The sequence below is a fragment of the Trachurus japonicus genome, chromosome 8 (genome assembly GCF_045865225.1).
Source record: "Trachurus japonicus isolate A0001 chromosome 8, Traja_1.0".
Classification (NCBI taxonomy): Eukaryota; Metazoa; Chordata; class Actinopteri; order Carangiformes; family Carangidae; genus Trachurus; species Trachurus japonicus.
In genome coordinates, this window is record NC_140914.1 from 24,230,773 (window position 1) to 24,252,746 (window position 21,974).

Below are 21,974 nucleotides of genomic sequence, written 5' to 3' on the forward strand. Positions count from 1 at the left end.
TTTTGGAGTTGTTGGATTGTGTATTTGATGAGTTTGATGAGGGAAACCAAGAAATCCCATTAGCCTCCGTAGCGTAGCTCTGAGCAGCTTGCGGCTCTGCTCCACCTTTTTAAAAAAAGCTTGCACTGACAATTAAAGGTAACGAACCTACTGCTAAAACTACAGGGATTATGACAATCGGCCAATTTGCCAAAAATGTTGAACTGTCCCTTTAAAGTCTAATGTTGTGTGATAAATCATATCATGTGTGATGTGCACAGGTTCAATCAAGATTTCAGTGTCTACTCAGGTATAAGACTTATACTGCGACACTTGTCCTTTGAGGGTGATACAGTGGCAGCATATAGTCATGAACACTGTATGTCAACTCACTGTTTTTATGAGAAAACTGTTATGTCTTACTCTACTCCTGCTTTCTCCTTTCCTCTCTTCTCTCAAATTGTGTTTCTTTTGTTTTCCTCTAATTCCTCTCTGTTCACCCCCAGGGGACTGTCAAGAGGTCAGGCCCCAGCAAACAGGCCTCCAGGTCCGAAGGGTTTCTGCTCCAGGCCTTGGTTTGTTTTCAGGCTGCCTGCAGGTCAGCACCTCGCCAAGTCACATGTTGGAGGAATTAATTGGGATCAGTGAGAGAGTTCAAGAGTAAAAGAACTGACTCAGTAATGTACAAAGTGTTCAGTCTCAAACTGTTTTATGATCAATACTTACTTGCTTAAAAATTCTACTTTATCCTGTATCGTGTTGTTTTGTTGGAACAGTTACAATTTGATTAAAGCATTGCATTGAATCAAGTCAAGTCAGTCTGGATGTCAGTGGAGTCATTGAGTTAAACATTTTCAGCCTAGACAATTATTTGTAGTTCAACTGTGAATGAAACAATTTATTTAGGTCCTCGGTATATCATCTGTGTCTGTCTCTTGGATTTATGCCTATGTGTGTGTCTCTGTGTGTGTGTGTGTGTGTGTGTCCAAGTTTGGCTGAGGAGTGTGCATCAGAGCCTGTTCTGAGGGAGAACGTGTTCACAGCTCCATCTAAGCACAGCCACGCTCAGGACTCACTGGAGTCTCTGTGTCAGTGTCTGCTTCACTGCTGCGACTCCATCTGGATACCCACCGTCATTGTGAGAGCTGGACACACACACACACACAAATTCGCACACATCCGCATCACGGTCGCCTCATCTTGAACCTGTTATCTCTCTGTCACACGCACTTGTAACCAAACACTTGAGAAAATTTTATCTCACAATTCCCCACTTCCCCTTTCTGAGAAATACGTCTAGGTCACAATGATTACCATGCTCTGTCTGGCGGTTTCTCTAAATGACTGTCAACACGGGTTCTGTCTTCATTAGCTTTGTGTACACACGGATCAATCAGTCTCTCTGCATTAGTGCAACGACCATTTTTGTTATATTATTACAAAGTTGGCTCGACTCAGGCTAAAAAATCAATCAGAGAAGAATAAATTGTTTACAGTTTTTGTGTTTTGGTCATTTGTCTCTGATTTGCTATGTGTGTGTGTGTATGTGTGTGTAGAGGAGGTGTGAGCGTGCACCCAACGCTGAGATACTGCAGCACTTCTACTCCATCCTGTCCTCCCAGTTCACCCTCCTCCCATCTCTCATGCCCGTCTTTGCAAATAAGCTGGGTGAGTCGACTAACTTCAAATTAACACCGAGTATCCCCATGATATACTTTTGATGTCAGTGCCACATACAGTAATCAGGTGGTGTCTGCTCCCCTGTTTGTACCGGCGCACATCGTCTGACTGGAAGTGACAATCTGGATGTCGCTGTCTTATTAAAACGAAAGCTCTGCTAAACTGTTGAGCTTTGACTAGTGATCATTGCTTTGTATCTGGAGGACCTTTGAACAAGACAGGCTGAAGGTACCTGGTGCACGAGAACGATACTACTTGAATACATTTTCTGAGTAGCTGCAAAACCAATGGCACTGCCCGTATGATATCATGCATTAAAATTAATGAAACATTGATTAATTCATTCATTAATTATGAAACATAACAGTATTCACAGGGAAATACTGTATCTCTTTAAGAATGTTTTTTAAGCAGATACCAAGTCTGCTAAATCGAACTGTAAAATCACAAAATCCTTTTGCTGTGTTCTGTATTTCTGTTTTTCACTTTCTTGCTCTCATCCATGCGAGCTGAACAGCTCCATGGGTGGCAGTGTTGGTCTGTCAGCCAGTTGTTTCCTCTACTTTTGTCCAGACTGAAATTTCTCAGCAAGCATTGGAGGGACTGCAGTGGCTTTCATGATCTTCTCCGCCTGAATTGTTATAAGTTTGGTGGTCTCCTGATGTTCTCTGCAGCCTTTGCTGGTAGAGTCACTGTCAGCATGTTAGCACAGCTTCACATAACCACTAGCGAGGCCTTCGACTACATGTCTGGTTTTATTCAGTCCGTCTGCGTAACACAACACATCGGCTGCTGTCTCCGTGAAATTTGACAGAATAAGACACTAATACACTTGGACCTGTTTTTTTTTCTTTTAAGCGCCCGGAAGTGAAACTGAGTAAATGAGCCACTTAATGAAATGAGATATCAAGTATTCATAGTGGTCACATTCTCTTCATTTAAAATGACGGGCCAAGATGTTTCTCTTAATATTTCTGTCAGTAGCTGAGCTGTGCTGTGGTGAGCTGAAAAATTAAACATAAAGTTCTCTTATGCCACGATGAGATTCATGATATCAGTAACAGGCGCAGGGACAGTCCACACAGCTCATGTTTTTAAATTAGCTCCACTCTGTCAGTCCTGTTACTGCAGGCTCTGCACATACTAGAGCCGGTCCTCCTAGAAACATACAGCAGCAGCTCACACCTCAGAGAAACCGGGAGCCTCTGCTCCATCAAACCACATGGGAATACAGAGCACAGCCAATACTAACCAAACATCTTCAACATCAAAGCTGCTGTTTTAATGCACAATTGTCAATTAAGCCTTTTGCTTACAGTACATTTCAAAGTCTCAAATGTCTGACTAGACTAAATAAACTATAACAGAAGCAATTTCACCCTAAAGCCCGATTCCCAGCTAATCACACTATGAGAAATAAAGTTAATTTCATTTCATTATCACATAAAAGATTGTGTACTTCTCTGAACCACTGAACCTTTTTATTTCCGTGGCTTGGTTAATGTTGATGGAATTAAAATCCATATCTTTGTGCAGTTTAGAAATACGGCGACAACAGGATTGCCAACATTTGCTTCTGCTCTCATCAAAGAACGAGTTAAACGCCTGAATGTTGACTTGATGAAATTTTACTTCACTGCAGGGGAAAAACTAAGCAATCTGTCCAAAGCTGGCAGTCCACATGATGAGCCTCAATTATTGACAGGAATCGCGTTGCCTCTGGGCATCGGGACAAGCTAAAGTAGTGGCATTAAAAAGAAACATAAGTTTTATATTTATGCTGCAAGCGATTAACAAAGCAGAACAGTTTTCAGCAGATACGGCTGAGCAATGCCTTGGCTTGGGTCCAGAAGAAAGTGAGTTAGTGGCTTTATGAAATTAAGAGAGAGCACCCCTCTTCTAATAAGCGAGAGATGCTCTCTTGCTCTCTCTAACTGCAGCTCTGAAACAGCCAAGACATTAAAACAGCGTTACGATAGTGTTTTATTATTTTTTCACCTCCATAGAATTAAAACAGGACTGCCATCCCTTTACCTCCACTGTAGCCATGTGATGAGCCTTTCCCCCTGATGCGGAGGACTATTTTTAGAAGATCACATGTGTGGGGAACGTGGCTGATTTCTGCAATTATCGTGTCATAATGTTTGACCCTGTTTGATTGATCTTGATGAAAGGTCTCTCTCTCTCTCTTTGTCTGACTCTCAGCCTCCACTCTGTCAAACGGCTCTCCACTTCTCCTCCTCTCACTCAGTACTTTTAAACCTCTGAATCATGCTTTTTTCTCTGTCCGCAGGCTGAAGAGTTTTTTGCCGCTTCTTTTATCACTCAGCTGTTTTAGTTGCAGGATTTTGGCTTAAAATGTGTATGTACTTTATCATGTTTTTCTTTCCTTTCCACCTGTGATGTACTTTAAAACATTTATTTTGAAAAACGTTACATAAATAGTTTTTTTTTTCTTATTGTCCTCCTCCTCTTCGCGGCACACTGTCTCATCCCGCCTTTCTAACTCCTCTTCTCCTCCTCCTCCCTCCAGCGTCCTCTGGTTTCTACAGGCTGGCTCTGGAACACAAAGGCCTCCTCTGTGCAGGAAACAGGTACACTGTAACAGGATAACCCGAGGACACACACACACACACACCGGCAAACTCACACACAGCAATTAACAAAGCAGTGCTGTCTCAAAGGTTGTGTGTGTGTGTGTGTGTGTGTGTTTGTGTGTGTGCCAGCTAGACCATGGTGGCTCAGAAAGTTGAGTTCTTATTATTCCCTGTCGGAGCATATTGAACAATGAGGCAGATAACACGACGGAGGCATCTGTCATTTCTGAGTCACTCTGTCTACTTCCTTCCATTAAGCCAGTCGTCTCAGCAGTGTGTCTGTCTCAGAGCAACAGATCTGCAGCTTCAAAGACCACTCTGTTTGATTGTGTGCGTGTGTGTGTGTTATTAGATTTTGCTGTTTTGTGAATATAAGCATATGCGCTTTTGTTGTATGTGTAATGCGTGTGTGTGTGTACGTGTTAAAGTGCGTCTGTTTGCGCCTCCGTGTGTGTTACTGTGGTCGTAATTGTGGTCGACTCAGTAGGCTCTGAGCCCCCGTGCTCTGAGCTGTAATGAAACTGAACCATGCCGTGTCTGTTTCATATCTGAAAGGACTAAGTCAAGGCACATTCTGTCCTTTGTTTCGTGCTTCACTTTTCACTATAATGACCATGCATGGAGAATGTGTGCAGTGCTTTGTCTCAGGTGGCCTCATTTTTTCTTTATTTCAGCTTTCCTGCTCTCTCTCTCTCTCGACTCTCTTTTTTCCATATATGTGTTTGTTTTCCGTCTCATGAGTGTTTCTCCCTCTCACCATTTCTTTCAGGAACCCAAATCTAAATGCATCTTGCTGTGGTTTTCTACAGAAACTCAGCATGTGTCTGCTCTCCCAGTCAAACCCTGCTTCTGGCTCCTACCACGATGGTATGCAAATATGCACAGACACTTGCACCGCACACACAGCTACATGCAGCACCAGTAAAAAACCCTGTTGTTCCCCTCGGTTTCCAAGCAATGATGTCACACAACCAGTGATGTGAGGCTGCTGTGTTGAAAGGAACTGGTGATGGTGTTTAGCATTTGTTTGTTTTGTGTAAAGCATGGCAAGGCATTTGTACAAACCATTTGAGGAATGATTTTATTTGATCTTAGAAAAAAATGGTTCATTTGTTAACGTTTCCTCAAAGCTCAGAATTAGTGAATATTCAATATTAATAGAAAATCTCACATACTGGGCTCAAGATGTCTCCGACTTCACTGAAAGTCTGTGCACACTGGAGGTTTCAGGTTTTCATGTCAGACTTGATGTGTGATGATCAGAGTCAGATCTGAGTTCTAGTGTCAAACTCTGCACAAACGTTATTCTGCGAAATTCAGATATCCGAGAAACACATTTCTGAAGGCTGAGGGCCTTTGGATCATGTAACATGTAACACCTGTGGATACTGTACATTATGACCATGAGGAATTCATTCATTCATTAGATTTCACTCTGTCATTAATTCGTCTAGAGGTATTTGTTATGTTATGCTGATGTACATGACTAGCTCAATTAAAAATTCATGCCTAATGATATGCAAAATATTATGCTTAATGATATGCAAAAAATAAAAAATCCAATTATTGAACAGATGAGATTGCAAGTCTCGATTTTAGTGGCAGTGGATATTTTTGCATTTCATTTTTACTGGAGAAAATATAAAAATGATGATATGGTGATTTCTGCTGGGGTCTGTACCAACACGCACTGTTGGGAGAATAAGATTTGAAGGCCAGGATGTTTATGTAGCATCACAGTGCTTCAGTGATGAAGTATGTGCAACACATTTTTTACCTCTAAAGTTTCTTTAGTTAGTTTCTAAAAAATATCTCAGCTGCTGCGATTCAGATTTTATTGGACTATTGTGATTTTGATAATATATTTCAATCAATTGCTCAGTCCTATTACTGTGCATAGAATATATCTCATACTGACAGCATATTGCTTTTCTTTTATTTTCTTTTTTAAAAGAGAGAGAGAGAGAGAGTAAAACTAAAATAAAAAATTGTATCACAGTAGAAAACTAAAGTCAGTGTCTGTGCTGCCTTCTCTCTCTCTCTCTCTCTGTCTCTCTCCCCTTCTTCGCCCACTCTTGAGTCTTCTCTCTCTCTCTTTCTGTCTCTCTCTGCCCCCTCCCCCGATCCTCTTTATGTTTACTTCAAACATCAAACACATAAAACAAGGCTCTCATCCCTAATAGAGACGCCTGTCCTCTCCAGTCGGCCAGTGTCCAGCCCTGTTCAGAGGGAGGTCTCCGGACCAGCTCGGCTCACACAGTCAACAAACAGGCTGATGATGCAGATTCACACAAACCGTTTGCAAAGACACCGAACAGTCGCTCAAAGCTTTCCACACAGAATGAAAGGAACAGACTCAGATGTGTGTACTGTAAACATGGCCTTAAGTTGAAAAATGAACACTGTCTGCTTGTAGGTTTCTGTGGGAAGAGCTAATGCCAGATCTCATAAATGTCAATGGCAGCGCAGACAACACTTGAAATTAAAAGGTCAGGTCACTTATGATCATGCGAGACTGAAGTGAACTCTCTGAACGTAACTGTGGGTAAGTGAAGATGTTGCTGAGAACAACCTGATGTTAACATCCAGCAGTTCTCATCCCTCCAGTCCCTTTCTACTAAACAGTAGAAAACATTTTTATTGGAAACTGCAGTTGCTCCCAGGAGACATGTTGTGACATTGAGACCAGAGTTGAGTAAAATATTTCTTTGAGGTAATGAGATGTAAGAGATGTACAACCAACCATGTAGGTGTGTGTATTTGTTTACGTGTGTTTGTGGCTGTGAATAATGAATTCTGTGGAGCTAGACTCTTGTTTGTTTCCCTTTCCTCCCTGTCAACGTCTTCCTCGCTTTCATCACCCTTATCTGTTTCTGTTTCATTTGCAGCCTCTTGCTCGCTCCTTTTTTTTTTTTTTTTGCTTTGCTCTCATCTTGAATTTTACCATTCCATTTTATGTTAGATATTTCCCTTGTTCAGAAAGTCCGTTGTTATCTTTATTTCACACTTTCTTCACCAGATTTAAACTGATTTTCCTTTCGCTGTTTCTCTTCCACCATGTTGATCTGTTTACTCTCGGCCGGTGTTTTTCATGGTGCGTTTTGTTAATTGAATTACTCTGATATTGCTAATTAATTGTGGTAATTTATTTAAGGGCATCCTTTGTACTTTGTACATAGCTGTGTGATAATTGTGTAACAGCTGTGTGAATGTTTAAGACTTCTCTTCTCTTCTCTTCTCTTCTCTTCTCTTCTCTTCTCTTCTCTTCTCTTCTCTTCTCTTCTCTTCTCTTCTCTTCTCTTCTCTTCTCTTCTCTTCTCTTCTCTTCTTCTATTATTAAGACCTGAGCAGGAGGCAACGTGTCACTGCAGTCTGCTTTGTAGATCTGGTTTTTTGTCTTTCTCCCATCTGTTGTTTCTCTTCTTGTCTTCATCATCTGCCTGTCCTTTGCTCCTCCTCTTCCCCCCCCCCCTCTCTCTCTCTCTCAGCCCTCCCTCTGAGACTCCTCTCTGTCATTTTTGACATCTTTCTATTCTTCTCCCTGTCTCTCTGTTTGACCCATCCATAGTCCCTTACAGGATCCCGCTATCGTCCTCCTGATTTTGTTTTCCCTCATCTGGTTCTTACTCGTTACCCGTGGCCCGTCCAGACCACTGTGATCTCCTTCTGCTACCTTTCCCCCACTTTAGCTCCTGTTTCTATTCATCTCTCTCCCCCTGTCTCTATTTCTCCTCTTCCCTTCTTCACTTTGTTTTCCTCCTGGTTGATTGGTAGTCTTGTTCCCCACAGACTTTGCTGTGGCTTTATAGCCTCTGTGTAGTCATGCATCACTGACCTTATCTCTGCCTGCTATCTCCATGTGCCTATTTTGTCATTTTCCTCTGTGCTCGGTGAGTCCCTCATACTGTAGATTGCTTTGTTTCCTTCCTTGTTGCCATCTCCCTCTTTTCCCACAGCACCATTTTCCCTCTTCTGTGCCACTTTTCTGTTTCCCTTTCTCTTTCTGCGTTGTTCTCTTTCAATTTGTTTTAAGTTGCAGCTTATATTCTTCTCCCCTTTTCCCTCACCCCTCTATTTCTACAGCTCCCTAATGACCACACAGAGACAACGTCACAGATAGTAGATGCAGATAATCCTACTCTTGTAGCCGTTTCCCTTCCCACTCTTCCAGTCTCGTCACTCCACATGCTGTCTTCATCTCAGCATGTCTTTTCCTCAGGGACCTCATTTAGAAAAAAAAACCTTCTTTAACTCTGCTAGACAATGTTATATTTAAGCATCCACAACAGCCAAAGCTTGGTTAATGGTGGATACTGGCTTTAGTTTCAGCATAATATATAGTAGATCATAGTGAAAGTGTTAAATCGGTGTATCGCCGCTCATTTTTGCCCAGATGAATTTTTCATAAACCAGAGCTTTGGCTTGGCTTTAGTCGTAAACATAAAATTGGTAAGAGATAGTCACAGTGTAAATGAGGCCTCGGGGCCTCTTCTGCTGAGTTTTACTTTATTCCATCCATCTCTCTCCTTCATCCATATCCTTTCCTCTTTCTTGTCTTCACTCTCACCCTCCCTCTATGAATTTGTGTGCTTCCTACGTTCAGCATTGTTCACCGAACTCTTTTCCTTTCTGTCTCTGTTGTACTTGCTCGCTCATCCCCCAGATGCTGAGGAGGTGGAAAATCTCTTGCTCTACAACCTCCCCCCTCTGTGCTGTCGTGTGTCAGACTGGCCCTCGCTGCTGCGTGAGGCTGCAGGACTCCAGCTCTGTGAATATAAAGGGCCAAGGGCCACGCAGTACTGCCTGGTGTTAATCCTACGCCTTGCCCTGCAGCAGGGAGACAGGTATGGTTGGACTGACAGAGGCAAGTGGCATTTGGTTTGGTCTGGCAAATGTTTTGTGTGTTAAGAATGGGAAAATGTGCGGAAAAAACATTCTGAAACTCACATTCTGGGCTGATAATTGGAGCTGGAAATTGGAAGCAACCAATACGCATTTCAGCATCAAGTGAAAACATTTTGCTGATACAGATTCTGAGTACTTGTGTGTGGTGCCGCTGCAGATTGGTTTTGCAGGAAGCACAGACATAATTTGATTCAGATGTACTGACTTTGTTCTCCCACAGCAGCATCTATTTGCACTGTAAGAAGAGTCTTTGAACAGCACAGTAATTTCCCAGCCTTGTGGCTGCCGACTGGCTCCTGGTTGCACTGTATTACCTGTACTAAGAGAATCAATATAAAGAGGAAAATGTCACCACATCGCTCTGTATTCTATCCCAGCGCCGGCAGCCAGCCAGCTGCACCACTCATCTCTGCCCCAGTTTTCACTGTGTATAAACTTAGGAGTACGGCCAGATGATACTGACTCAATCAAATGTTGCATAGTCTCAGTATTGATGTGAAAATGTTGACATATCTATAGATAAATCAAGAAATATTTGACAATAGTGATAATAATTTTCAGAAACATTAATTATTGATGTGGATCTAACGGCACAGAAAGATTTATTATTGAATTTGCCCATTTGCAGTTTAAAATATCTTTCGAAAACTGCACTTTTATTGGCTTTAATACAGAAGAATTGGCATTTTTGCTCAGTCACAGTATTTAAAAAGTCCAAAATCTCAGACTGGTGTTGTATCACAGCATCAGAATTACAGTGGGGAGAAAAAAGCAAATGAAGCCTTTGGAAGTATCTTCATTTGAATTTGTCTTCAAATACAGACAGAGCTTCAACAAAGTTACAATAATCAACTGACACATTATTTTTAGTTAGTTTCAGTGTTCTTGTCTACGTTTATTGAAAACAACTGTCAATCCCTATAACAATGACATAGAGAAAAAGAAAAATATGTATCATCATGGAAGTTGATCAACATCTTTCCCAAGATGATGTCAGGTTGGCTGTTCACCTGCTGATGCCCAGTAGAGGCCGGCGACGCAGCAGGACAATGACCCTAAACATCAAAGTAACATGACTTCAAAGAAAATCCACCTGTTTGAGCGGCACAGTCAGACTCCAGACCTTAATGCAGGAGAGATGATGTGGAATGACCTGGAGAGACGTCCTGAGAATATGAACGGTCCAAACTTTCTACTGAACGCTGTGCAGGTCTGATCAGCAGCTACTGAAGAGCTGCTTTGAGGTTACCGCTGCCAAAGGTGGTTCAACCAGATATTAAACCCAAGGCTTCACTTCCCTTTTTCCACCAGTACTGGGTGTTAAATGACGATGCGATATTAGATTATAAATAGAACTACATGTGATTGTACTCGTGGCCCAGATGAAGTTCAGATCATACTTTGTGACCAGTTCATGCAGAAAACCAGCTCATTTTTTAAAGATACTTTCTCTTGTCACTATAGATCAGTAAATCTTTTGGCTTTTCCAAGAAACCAGCTGGTTCTGGATGTTGCTGTAGCTCCATCCGTTACTCCCACGGCCCATCGAGGGTGTTCTTAAGTACATATTTTATGACCTCGGAGATACATCAGCTTCTTTGGAAAGTTTAATCCGTCCTTCAGCGGAACCTCGGCTATGCATTACCCCCAGGGAAGAGGATGAAAGCTTCTCCCTGCCACTGTGAGGTCTCATCAAAATTAATGGTAGCTACAGCCAGAGATTTACATATTGTGGAGGAGCTGGATGTGTGTGGTGCCTGTGTACTCAGATGTAGGATCTGTGCAAATTAAGGTGCAATTATGTACCAGCATCAGTCCCATTATTTAATAGCCACACCTCATATACGTGTGTGGTTTACATCCTGACTGACTGGGCTTGCGCACATGCGTATATTTTTAGCGTGAGAAAGAGCGATAGAAAGTTTGTGACTTCAACATGGCCCTGGAGCACTTTGTCTGCTTTGCACACAGGGTTTGTGTGTTTGTCCACATTATTACCCTCACACTCAACATGTCTGCTGTTTGTTTGACATTCAAGTATATTTATCCGTGCATTTGTGTTCATTCAAATGTAAATGTTTGGTTAGTCTCTATTTACTTGTAATATCGTTAAGTGAATATCATCATTATTGTGCATGTGTATGTGTGTCTCACTCAGGCTCCTCCCAGACCAGACAGTGTTCTCCAGCGTGCTGTGGCTCTTGTGTTCAGTGCAGGAGCAGGGCAACTGTGTCCCTCCTCTTTCTGTGCTCCGCTCTGCCCTCTACCTGCTGGCAGTGACACAGGACAACAGCCCCAGCCTGGAGGGGGTAACTCTCAACACACACTCCTACTCTTACAAAACTAGTGTTGGTGATGTACAGCATCAGCATCAAGGCAAAGTTTGAATGTTTTTATGCTTTTCAGTGAATTCCCATAGAATGCAGAAGATGGATATTTGGAGATTCAAAATGATTCACTTACATTTCAGTATCTTGAACAGCTTCAACATTTCATCTCTTATCTTTCCCTCATACCAAAATACAGTTTGACGGCTGAGTCCACCTCAAATATTCTATTTGTTTTCTTCAAGATACAGTAGGTCCAGGCCACATTAAGATGTCTGGATTTCTTAAAGAACGTGTTCAAACAAGATGCGTTTTTTTGTACTGTGCACAGAGAAGAGAACAGCATGTCCTGGTACTTGAGTTCTGTTCGGTTTGATATAAGACCCATTAATGTGATAGCCTTAAATACACAGAATCAAAGCTTGACAGCTCATATTCATCTTCTGATGGAAAATCCATATTGTTCCGTAGATGATTCAGTGGCAATGAATATTAATTGTAGCTGAACTTTTCTTTTAAAGCTACGTAGAACAAATAACATTTTCTTAACAGAAGTCACTTTTCTGTAGTTCAAAGAAGATGTTGAAAAAACCGTGAGCTGCAGCTTCTTTGAAAGACACATGTTTTCATGTGTGTAGTTAGATATAGATATAGGCACAGAAAAGCTTATGTTTCTGTTGTATGTATAAATAAGCAACATATTACAAGAGGTTTCTGCTGTGACTGAGGACTGCGCCTCAGTGGAGTTTAAAAGCATGTGTGGGTGTGTGTGTGCTTAACTTAAAGAAACCACACTGGCTTTTTCACTCTTTCTTTACCACTCTGCTCTACTCAAGGCTCCTTTGAACTGCATCAGCAAGGCACTCTCCTCATGCCAAAGCTTCTCCTCCCTCTACATTCACCATCCTGCACTCCTCCATTTCATCTGCCGCTATCCAGAGCTGGCAGAGAAATTTGGGCCCTTAGTCCTGGAACTTTGGTTGACCAAACGAGGGCAGGACACAGCTGCAGGACACAGCACGGTAAGGAGGCAACTGTTTCACTTCCTCACGTGTTACAGCCGATGAATAATGATTTATTTAACACCAACAGTGTAAGAGTTGCGTATGATGTATTTGTACATTTTTTATTAATTCCCTTTGAACTTGTAAATGAAAAGTCTGAAGTGATGAAAAAGTGGCTGGGTTTCATTCCTGGGTGCAGGCAGACAAGCAGGAGAAGAGAGAGAAGAGAGAAAGCTGTGCTGATGAGAGACGGGACCAGGAGCCAGACACAGAAACCACAGAGCTCCTGACTCTGATAGAGAAACACCCAGCTGTTATCCTGACACTCCTGGTGAGAATCACACACCCAGGAACATGGATTCACAGAGTCAGTCGCATTAAAAGGAGAAAAACGTTAAGTAGCGCTGAATTGCAAAATATTTGTTTAACCTTAAACAGATAATGAGACAGGTTGTGGAAAACATGTATCTTTAATCAACGCTGCGCCCCTGGTTGGCTTCACTGAATTTTTTAATGCTGATACAAAAATATTCCATGTCTGTGTCTGTCTTTTATTCGACTCTGTGTGTTATAACAGGAGATGCTTTGCACCACGGAGGCCCCCCTCGCAGAGCGAGTCCTCAGGGCGCTGGAAGTGCTTTTGAGTGGTCAGAGACACTATGAGCAGGATTTGTGTGCCAGCCTTAGACCAGGCCTCCTCCAGGCACTACAGAGGCTCAGTGTGGAGAACACTGGGCTTGGACAGGGACACGCTGAACAGGGTAAGAGTGAATAAACACACAGGAGGAGTCTTTTATCTGGTCCCTAAAACTGATTTTTGTTCAATTCTGCGCAGGGTTCAATGCACCAACACTGCGAGCCAGATTTATTGAAACAAATGCGAAGAGATATACTGTGATGGCAGAGATTAGGAAATCTGAAACTCCATTGTTCCAGGTTAAGAATTTACAAAATTTCATAATGAGTCAGGCGGTTTTTAAAAATCAAGACAGCTTCATGAAGAGGTGACAAGAATTGGAGCAGTGGTTTCAATTTACACTTTTAGTAGCAATTGAAAGGGAAGCCAGAGATAGATCAGGCAGCATGAAACCTTTATGAGAGCTTCATGCACCTGCTCTGCACTAGTAAAGTATTAATGGATTATTTAATTTGAAATTAATGTGTATCAATCAGGGGCGTTGAATACATTACACATGATTGCAACTTTTGAACAGAGCATTCATTAATACTCTAAACCACACCCTGTCTATTGTTGGGACTGGTCCCATGGGGTAAAATCAAATCCATTACCAATGCATACACACAATTCTACAGTAAACTTAATTAAACTCAGAGATACATGTGGATTTATACAGTTGTTTTGTCTTTTGAAGACTACACTGTCTTCTGTGAGAGAGTCCCTGCAGTATACATTCAGAATTTTTTTGCAAGTATCTTCTTTGGCAAGTCACGTATCAAATGTAGTGTCAACAGATTTGAGGTGACACCCAGTTGTACCCCATTAAAGTACAGATACGGTTAATTACAGCTGATAGATTGAGGTAAATGATGCTGTTCACTCCCCTGTGTTTACTGTCTTTGATGCATCAGACATTGTTTTGTTTTCTTCCAGGCTGTTGTTCTGCCTCAGTCATACATATCAATTCTGTGTACAGCAAATGACAGCTTTAAATGAAATTGTCTCATTCCTGTCCAAGCCCGTGCACACAGTACACACAAAAACACATGGGTTTACCCAGCGGGTTCCTACACTGTCAGATGTGACAGACAAACCTTCCCTGATAGTCATTTTTCTCCCTCACAGTAAACACTGAAAGAGTTAATTAAATCTCACTTTCATCAACAGCAGCAGCAGCAGCAGCAGCAGCCGCCACACCTGGGCTCAGATGCCCATCGCTTCATATTGACTGAAAAGTTTTTTTTTGATAAGGAAAATCTATTTAGTTTAAATGTCTCTCCACAGAATCCCCACTGCAGTCTGTACGACAAAAAACATTTGATGAGACCAAGACGTTAGAAGAAAACACAAGGGTTTGTGATCAGTCAGTAGACACGCAGCTCTGGCACAGCTGGCGCCACAAAAACAGGGGAAAGGACCCAAACACCGATGCCAGAGGAATGGCTAATCTGGTTCAGTGATTTTATTTACACAAAGAGGAACAAAGGCTTATGTGATAGGGAGGCAAGTGAGGGTCAAAACCAGAGAAAGCTGTCCAAACAGGTAAACAAATCCTGAAATGTTCAAGCAGGAGTCCAAAATCAAATAAACAAGGAACTGAGACATGAAGCTCACAGCATCAAAACCACTCACTTATTCACTGTTCCCTATTAGGGGAAATTGCTACAGCATAATATTTCATAATATGGACCCTGATTATCACATTTTTTATCATGTAAATTGCAAACACAAGTTTTTAGTACTAGAATAGCAGAATACTTTTTCTGACTGTGTTGGTCAGTCTGTCTGCTTGATAATCCCATTTTGCAAAAGTAAAGATGATTTAAGTGAGAAGAACAGACTAAGAACTTTATCTTAGATTAAACTTGACATTTTCCTTTCAGAACATTATTTGGATTTGCAAAAAGGTAATAACTTTCAGTACTCATAATGTTGAAAAATGTTTAGAACTGTAAAAATATTGTATTGTGGGGCCTCTGGTGATTCCCATCCCTCGTCACAATTTAATATCCATGGATTCAATGTAGATAACTATAGTGAACTCATTTGTAAAATGAAAAAAAACCCTTTTCAGATGCAATGTATTTGATCTTTCTCCACAAACGCAAGGCATGATGGTATACTATATATTGCTTGGTTTGTGAATATCTGATGTACTTTTTTCCACACTACCTTCACATTGTCTCGTGGGATACCACAAGTCCAGATATGATAATTTTCACTAGACGGACAGCATTACAAAATGGAGAGCTGGCAACAAAGTAGAACATAAAGGAAGTGGTTTTGGATGCAGCCTATGAAAGGCTCACCGCAGACACCAGGTTAGTGGTGTAAATCTCTTGGCTCTGTTCTGGTAGCTGCAGAGGGAATGAGGTCTTTCTAATCACATCAAACCTACTGACTCTTTAAAATCCTACAAGACTTAAAACACTTAAAACATTTAAAAAATCCTTCAGAGGTTTGAGAAGGCAAACAAATCATCCAGGGAATTTAAATAATGATCTGAAAATAACAACTGGTACAAACATAGCAACACATCTATAAAGTAACTTGCATGAATTAATAGGTCCATTTGGCACAACATGCTTTTGCAACGTAACAGAAAGCACTTAGTTTAATTATTCTCACATAATATTGGATCATTTGATGGAATACCTGTGCTGTAGTGTTTGTTGAGCCGTTCACCCTGGTAGGATTTTCACACGGCACAGCAGGTTGATCACAGTCATGTCATTCATGTCTGCCCAGCAACTTTAAGATATCTCTTGTCTATCAAATTACGCAAAATACAGACCTTAGCTAGAGTGCAATGAAACCTGCTGTGCCTTTCATGTTACTTTCTATGTAGGTAATGAAGCCTGTGGTGTTATTTGTTTGAGCTGTCCTTTCCAGGCAGCTTCTGTTTTTCAGTGAACTGTAATCACAAAGTCCCTCCAAAAACTTGGTTAGTTTTAAATTGGAATGACATTGCAGAGCAGTTCCCAGAACACTGTCGCCTGTGATTAATGTTTCAGGGGGAGAACCATTAATCCATTAAAACAAATCTCCCCAACATCCTTTGTCAACACAGACAGCAGGACGCTAGTTTATCTCGAAGACTCCGCTGCATGAAGGCTAGTGTTATTGTTGTGTGGGGTTTTTTTGTTTTTTTTCCAATAGACATACTTCTCATAGAGGTTGTTTTCATAAGAAGGTTATTTATGTCTGGGGGAGGAGAAAACTCTTGTCTTGATGTAATATTATGTATAAATATCACTATTCAGGGAGCGTGATTTAAGGAAAGATGAGCAAGTGGGCAGTGCTGCTTTTTTTTTTTTGAGGATGCTGGTAGATTAGATCAAACGTTGACATCCAGGCGGTATCGATGCAGATATGCAGAACAGCTCTGCTCCTGTTTACCGTCCGCTATAGAATTAGCCCAGACACCACAAAGAATTCTTCTGTGCAAGTCGATTACAAGTAATTACAGTGTAAAAAAGTGTAGGGGTGGATTCTTGTGAAATCAAATGCAGCTCTGTCCGAATCGGCAGCACCTCAAGGTTCACAGGTCCAGCTCTGTGCACGCATATCTGTGCTTTTGGTGGAAGTGTCTGCTGCCAGATGGGGTTATGATATCTGTTTACTTGACCAGGTTAATGAGCGCCGCTGAAGGGCACAACGCTGGTGCGCCAGCGAGGGATTCAGGAAGTGTTGCTGTGGTTAGCCTCTGCCTGCTTTCTGCTCATGCCGAGCCCTGTGGGGATTAGAGACTGTTATCCTGCACGTGTTCCAGTTCAGCCCACTGTAATTTGCATTAATATATACTTTATATTAGCCTCTAATGCAGCGGCATCCCAAGAGGAGATATTTTAATGTTATGCTCTACAGCGGTGAAAGGAGTATGTAGATGACTATTCTGCCTGATCCTCTTGCTGCTGCCTCTTTCCTGTTGGAGAACCCAACCCTCTCCCCCTCTCTCTCTCCTCTTCACATTCTCCCTCTGCTCTCTCTCTGTCTGTGTGAATGTCGTCTGTTTTTGCTGTCCAGAAAACTACAGAGGTTTCATCCTGAGCGATGAAGCGAGGTGAAATGTTAATTCAGGATGATTGTCAGACAGCCCAGTCCCCGCACCTTCATATTTCTCGCTTGACACTGTGTTATTAAGTTTATCTTCTGTCTCCCACGCTCTCTCTGTGTTCATATTTAGTTTTGCCTGCCTGCCTGCCTGCCTGCCTGCCTGCCTGCCTGCCTGTCTGTCTGCGTCTCTCGCCTCTCTGTTCCAGTCACACTTTGTTTCTGTCTTCGTTTTTCGCAGTGAACTCACTCCCTCTGGTGCTGGAGCTGCTGTGTGTGACTCAGGCCAGTGACCCACCTTCATCGTCCTCCTACAGCAAGATGGACGGAGTGCACTTCAAGCTCCTTTACCACGGTGAGGTTCAAAGGTGCTGCAGGCAGGCCACACAGCATTCATCTATCAACATACGCACACATTCACATACATTGTTTACATCACTCTGCATCAGTCGCACACAGACACTCAGAAATGCTAAAGACAACACTTAAAACACTCTTGTGCATTTTTCTCACTCGCTACATAACTTTCATGCTGCATTACAAACACATAACCATCCAGTGACTGTACTAAGACACATTCTCCATTCAACACAGGCCCGTGTTGTACTGTTGTACTTTTTCTCATCTCCCCCTGCATTCGTCTGCATTTCTTCTCAAGTCGAGGCATCGGCTCGCCTTTGATTTAATGTCACCATCAACAAACCCACCGAGACGAACACTCAACGCTGATCTGCAAATGAAAACGCCGCTCAGAGATTTACTAGACATTCACTAGACATGTTTGACATTTGCACTGGCAGATCAGATTAATTCAGTTTCTACTGACCGGTGGCAGATGTGACGTGACAGGCAGCAAATGGCAAGGCTCATCTTGTTACATTTTATCCGTCTCGCACATTGTGTGTCAGTGTCTGTGGATGAAATCTTTATCAAAAGCCTTTGAGAGCACCAGACTTGAATGTTTGTGTATGTGTGTGTGCGCATTTGTGTGTGTGTCTCAGTAAGTAATATAGCAGGGAGGTTGAAGCCTACCGACGCAGAGAGCCTGCTGCCTGCCTTCAGCTACCTCTACTGCTGCCTGAGTCTGTCCCCCGCACACTGCACCGACAGAGGTGAGACACACACTCTCCCCGTCTCTCCCTGTCCTCACGTATTTGTCTCACTCTCTTTGCTCTCCCGACATCTCATCCTTCACACACCCTGCCTCTTCACCCTCTGTGCGTTTCTGCCTCGTACTCTCTGTCCCTATGTTTCAACCTCCCTCTCCCTCTGCCCTGCTTTGACAGAGGTGAGAGGCTGACCTTGACAAGTGTGGAGCACCGAGACACAGAGGAAATAATAAGCATACAAGCTGACACCTGCTGTACATCTTTATGGTACTAAGCTGCAGCTCAGTCCTGGACATTGTGTCAGACACTTGTGTGCTCTTGCTTATTTTGTCGAGAGCTTCTCTCACATTTGTACAAGAAAACAACTCAAGGTTGTGTTATCACCTTGCTAAGCCCAAATATTGCATATACACAAACAAATCCAGGCATGCATGCATAGACATACACTAGACACATCCACATAGAAATATGGTAAGTAGACTGAGTTCAGAGAGCTCATGCACAAGGACACAGAAGAACAGTTTATTTTCCTTTTGCAGATAAGAGAGAAATAAGAAGACATTGGAGTTTCATCAGATATCAGATGAAGGTTTTATTAGATTCTAGAAACGTCCACGAATCCTATAAAGCTGAATCAATGAGCCAAAATATAGAAGAAATAGCTTCACTGTGGAATATAGAAAATAGAAAAATGTACAGCAGGAGCCATCAACAGGATGAATCAGGACATGTTAAAGTGTCTCACATCCCGGACATCAATTAGTGATTTGGAACTGATTGGAACCTACAAGCTAGGTAATTTGTGTGCGCTACAAAATCAGAGGTCAGAGGTCACTGAGCTGGTTGTTAATGAGGTGAGGCCAGTGGGTAGAGTGCAGGGGCACCATTGGGAAGCAAACTGCCCCTGCTGCAGCCTACCTGCGATTCACCATCTGCTTCTTTTATCGCCGGTGCTCAACTTACAAACATTAGTTATCTCAGCCTTTGGCAAGACAGTGTTTCAGCTGACTGTGTGCTGCTCAGAAATAGTAATACATCCCTCTGTCTCAAGGCAAACAGTCGGATATTTTAGCTTTAAATAATATAAAATTCTGGTTTTTCTTTTACTTGCAGTTGACCTGGTTGGCTGCCTATGTACTGCATATTACCTCAATATTATGCAAATGATTTCCATTTATATTCCATTCTTTTTCGCTGATGAAATTATCAAATTCCTACATTTTTATATTAAATCACATCAAAATACATTTACACCTTGCTTGGTCGAGGCTTAGGTGGCAGAATTTCATTGCAATAAGAGAGAAGTGTGAAACGAAAAGCGTCGCACGTGGGCGTTTTTCCATAATTGTGGGTGGGCGCCTGTAGTACGTCACCGTGTAGTCATCCAGACCAACTGCTACTCACACACACACACACACACTCTGACACATGAGCGTAGATCTCATCAAAGTGTGATGACACGGTGCCTTCTCCTCCCCAGCTGTCTCCATGCTGCTCTCCAACAATGGACTGATGGAGCAGCTACAGACTGTCCTCGCCTCCCCCTCCTCCTCCTCCCCTGCTCCATCCCTCTCACCATCAGCCGGTCCTCCCTCGGCCCTGCTGTGCTGCAGCCATCTACTCATGTCCTCCCTCATTACCTTGCAAAGCGTACACTCGGCTCAGGTACACGCTACAGCTCAGCACCGCTCTTATCACAACTATAGGAGAAAACTTCCCACAGTCAAAGCAGCATCAAGGGCAGGACACAGGACATGCTGTAAAGGAGAGCATAGATTCAGATGTGGGCACAGAATACAAAACACCAGTTGGATTCAATATGTGATACAGTAAAGACGCAGAATAAAACAATGCACTTTCTTCTCTGCTCTCTGCTCACACAGAGGGGATAACACATTCTTACTTGCAATGAGATTTTTTGGCCCTCATCTTGTTATTCCTATTCTCCCCTCCACTCCCTGGTTCTGTCTCTCTCTTTTTCTCTCCATTATTCAAGGTCCATAAGAGCATCAGTTGGAGTCTGGACGCAGCTGTGCAGAGGCTCCTCGTTCAGAAGAGAAACACAGACAATCTCTTGCTGGGTAACAAATTCAGTATTTGAGCTTATTTTATCTTATTTTTTTGAAAGATTTCTGTCCCTCCAGGCAGCAAACGCCAAAACAATTCATCAGCAATTTAAATGCTATGTTTTGTAGTGAGTGTATATAATCCAAGTATACTTCAGTGATTTTCCACAATCTTATGGTTTTGTCCACAGTTCCTTTTTCTTCATTTCCCATTTAGTTCCTCCCAATTTAGTGTTTTCTTGATTGCAGTTCTGTGCTACTCCGCTTTACACTGTCCAATGCAGTTGCAAACCATTTAAGAGCAGGCGTTTTCAAAATGTAGGAAAGTGAGCCTCCCCCTAGAGAACATAAAGACAGCTGAGCCCTCCTCCTCCTCGTTCTTCCTACTACAGTGTATGTCTCCATTTATTTAAACAACTTTTGTGTAATCTATAGCTTTACATTTTAAAGACCTTTTGAACACACGTTTTTACCTAAATTTCATAGCAATTTTACTTAAATGGCATAACTATTGAAGACATCACAGAAGGTCAGACACCAAATGAAATATCACTGTCTGAACATCAAGCATATATCCTCTCCATATAGTATGCTCTCAGCGGAAAAAATGATTTTGCCTGATTATGTGGCCCTTAGAGAGAAAGAAGAAGATCCAGCCCGACGCAAGGCCATACACATTCTCTCTCTCTCTCTCTCTCTCTCTCAATTCAATTCAATTCAATTCAATTTCACAAGCTTTATTGGCATGACTGTCATTACAATATTGCCAAAGCGTTACAAAAATGGTAAAATAACACATACAACATAAATAAATAAACAGATAATATAATAATATCTCTCTCTCTCTCTCTCTCTCTCTCTCCCTCTCCCTATTTAGTGCTTTTATGGACCTAAGACCGATTTTAATCCATCCATGAAACGGCCATAGTTGTTATATGTGCAGGGTCACACTGGACAGGATACCAGTCTATCACATAGTTACATATATAGACAAACAACGCACACGCTCACATTCACACCTACAGGCAAAATGCATGTTTGGACAGTGGGAGGAAACTGGAGCACCCAGAGACAACCTATGCAGGCACAGAGAACCTAAAAAGCCCCAAAATCAGACCCAGTATCCTGCTGAGAGGCAGCAGCGTTAACCACTCAACCACCGCTCCACTCTACACAAAAATATTTTTTATTTTAAATATATATGTAATGAAAATCCATAAATATTATGTACTTAATAGAATTTTCATCAGAAACACACATGTATGCTGTGACATTTATACACCAACTGTTGAAGCTGCATTTCCAAACTGCTTGGTGGCAAAAACACTTTGATGGGCGTAGCTGCTAGATGCAGGGATGCGCTGTAGAAAGGAATCAACATAGATCATACATCCTCCTTTTTCTGCTCGTCCGTCTCACCGTAGCTACTAAAGATGCATCCACTGCACCGCATGCACAGCTGAGGTTAGCTAATCTGATGTTTACAGTTGCTTTTCCTAGTTTATTTGTTGTCACGCTGTGTTCTCTGGCGCCCCTCGGGGAGACACACCTCACGCTCCGAAAACCGCTGCACGA

At 42.2% G+C, this 21,974-nt stretch overlaps 1 protein-coding gene across 2 annotated transcripts in view; it reads left to right on the plus strand.

Annotated features, from left to right (window-relative positions):
• The window catches only part of mei1 (meiotic double-stranded break formation protein 1), a 63,864-nt gene that overhangs the window by 23,858 nt on the left and 18,032 nt on the right, over positions 1-21,974 (plus strand). For both annotated transcript variants that reach the window (XR_015036312.1, XM_085784858.1), the window contains exons 13-26: positions 486-577; positions 970-1,117; positions 1,536-1,647; positions 4,193-4,253; positions 5,026-5,123; positions 8,920-9,100; positions 11,320-11,470; positions 12,325-12,510; positions 12,701-12,823; positions 13,070-13,253; positions 17,466-17,579; positions 18,226-18,336; positions 19,814-19,998; positions 20,330-20,414. Coding sequence is in view for 1 of the 2 variants with exons in the window: in XM_085784858.1 (XP_085640984.1) it covers positions 486-577; positions 970-1,117; positions 1,536-1,647; positions 4,193-4,253; positions 5,026-5,123; positions 8,920-9,100; positions 11,320-11,470; positions 12,325-12,510; positions 12,701-12,823; positions 13,070-13,253; positions 17,466-17,579; positions 18,226-18,336; positions 19,814-19,998; positions 20,330-20,414 (1,831 nt within the window). In the remaining variant the exon portion in view is untranslated. The remainder of the gene's footprint in view (positions 1-485; positions 578-969; positions 1,118-1,535; positions 1,648-4,192; positions 4,254-5,025; positions 5,124-8,919; positions 9,101-11,319; positions 11,471-12,324; positions 12,511-12,700; positions 12,824-13,069; positions 13,254-17,465; positions 17,580-18,225; positions 18,337-19,813; positions 19,999-20,329; positions 20,415-21,974) is intronic.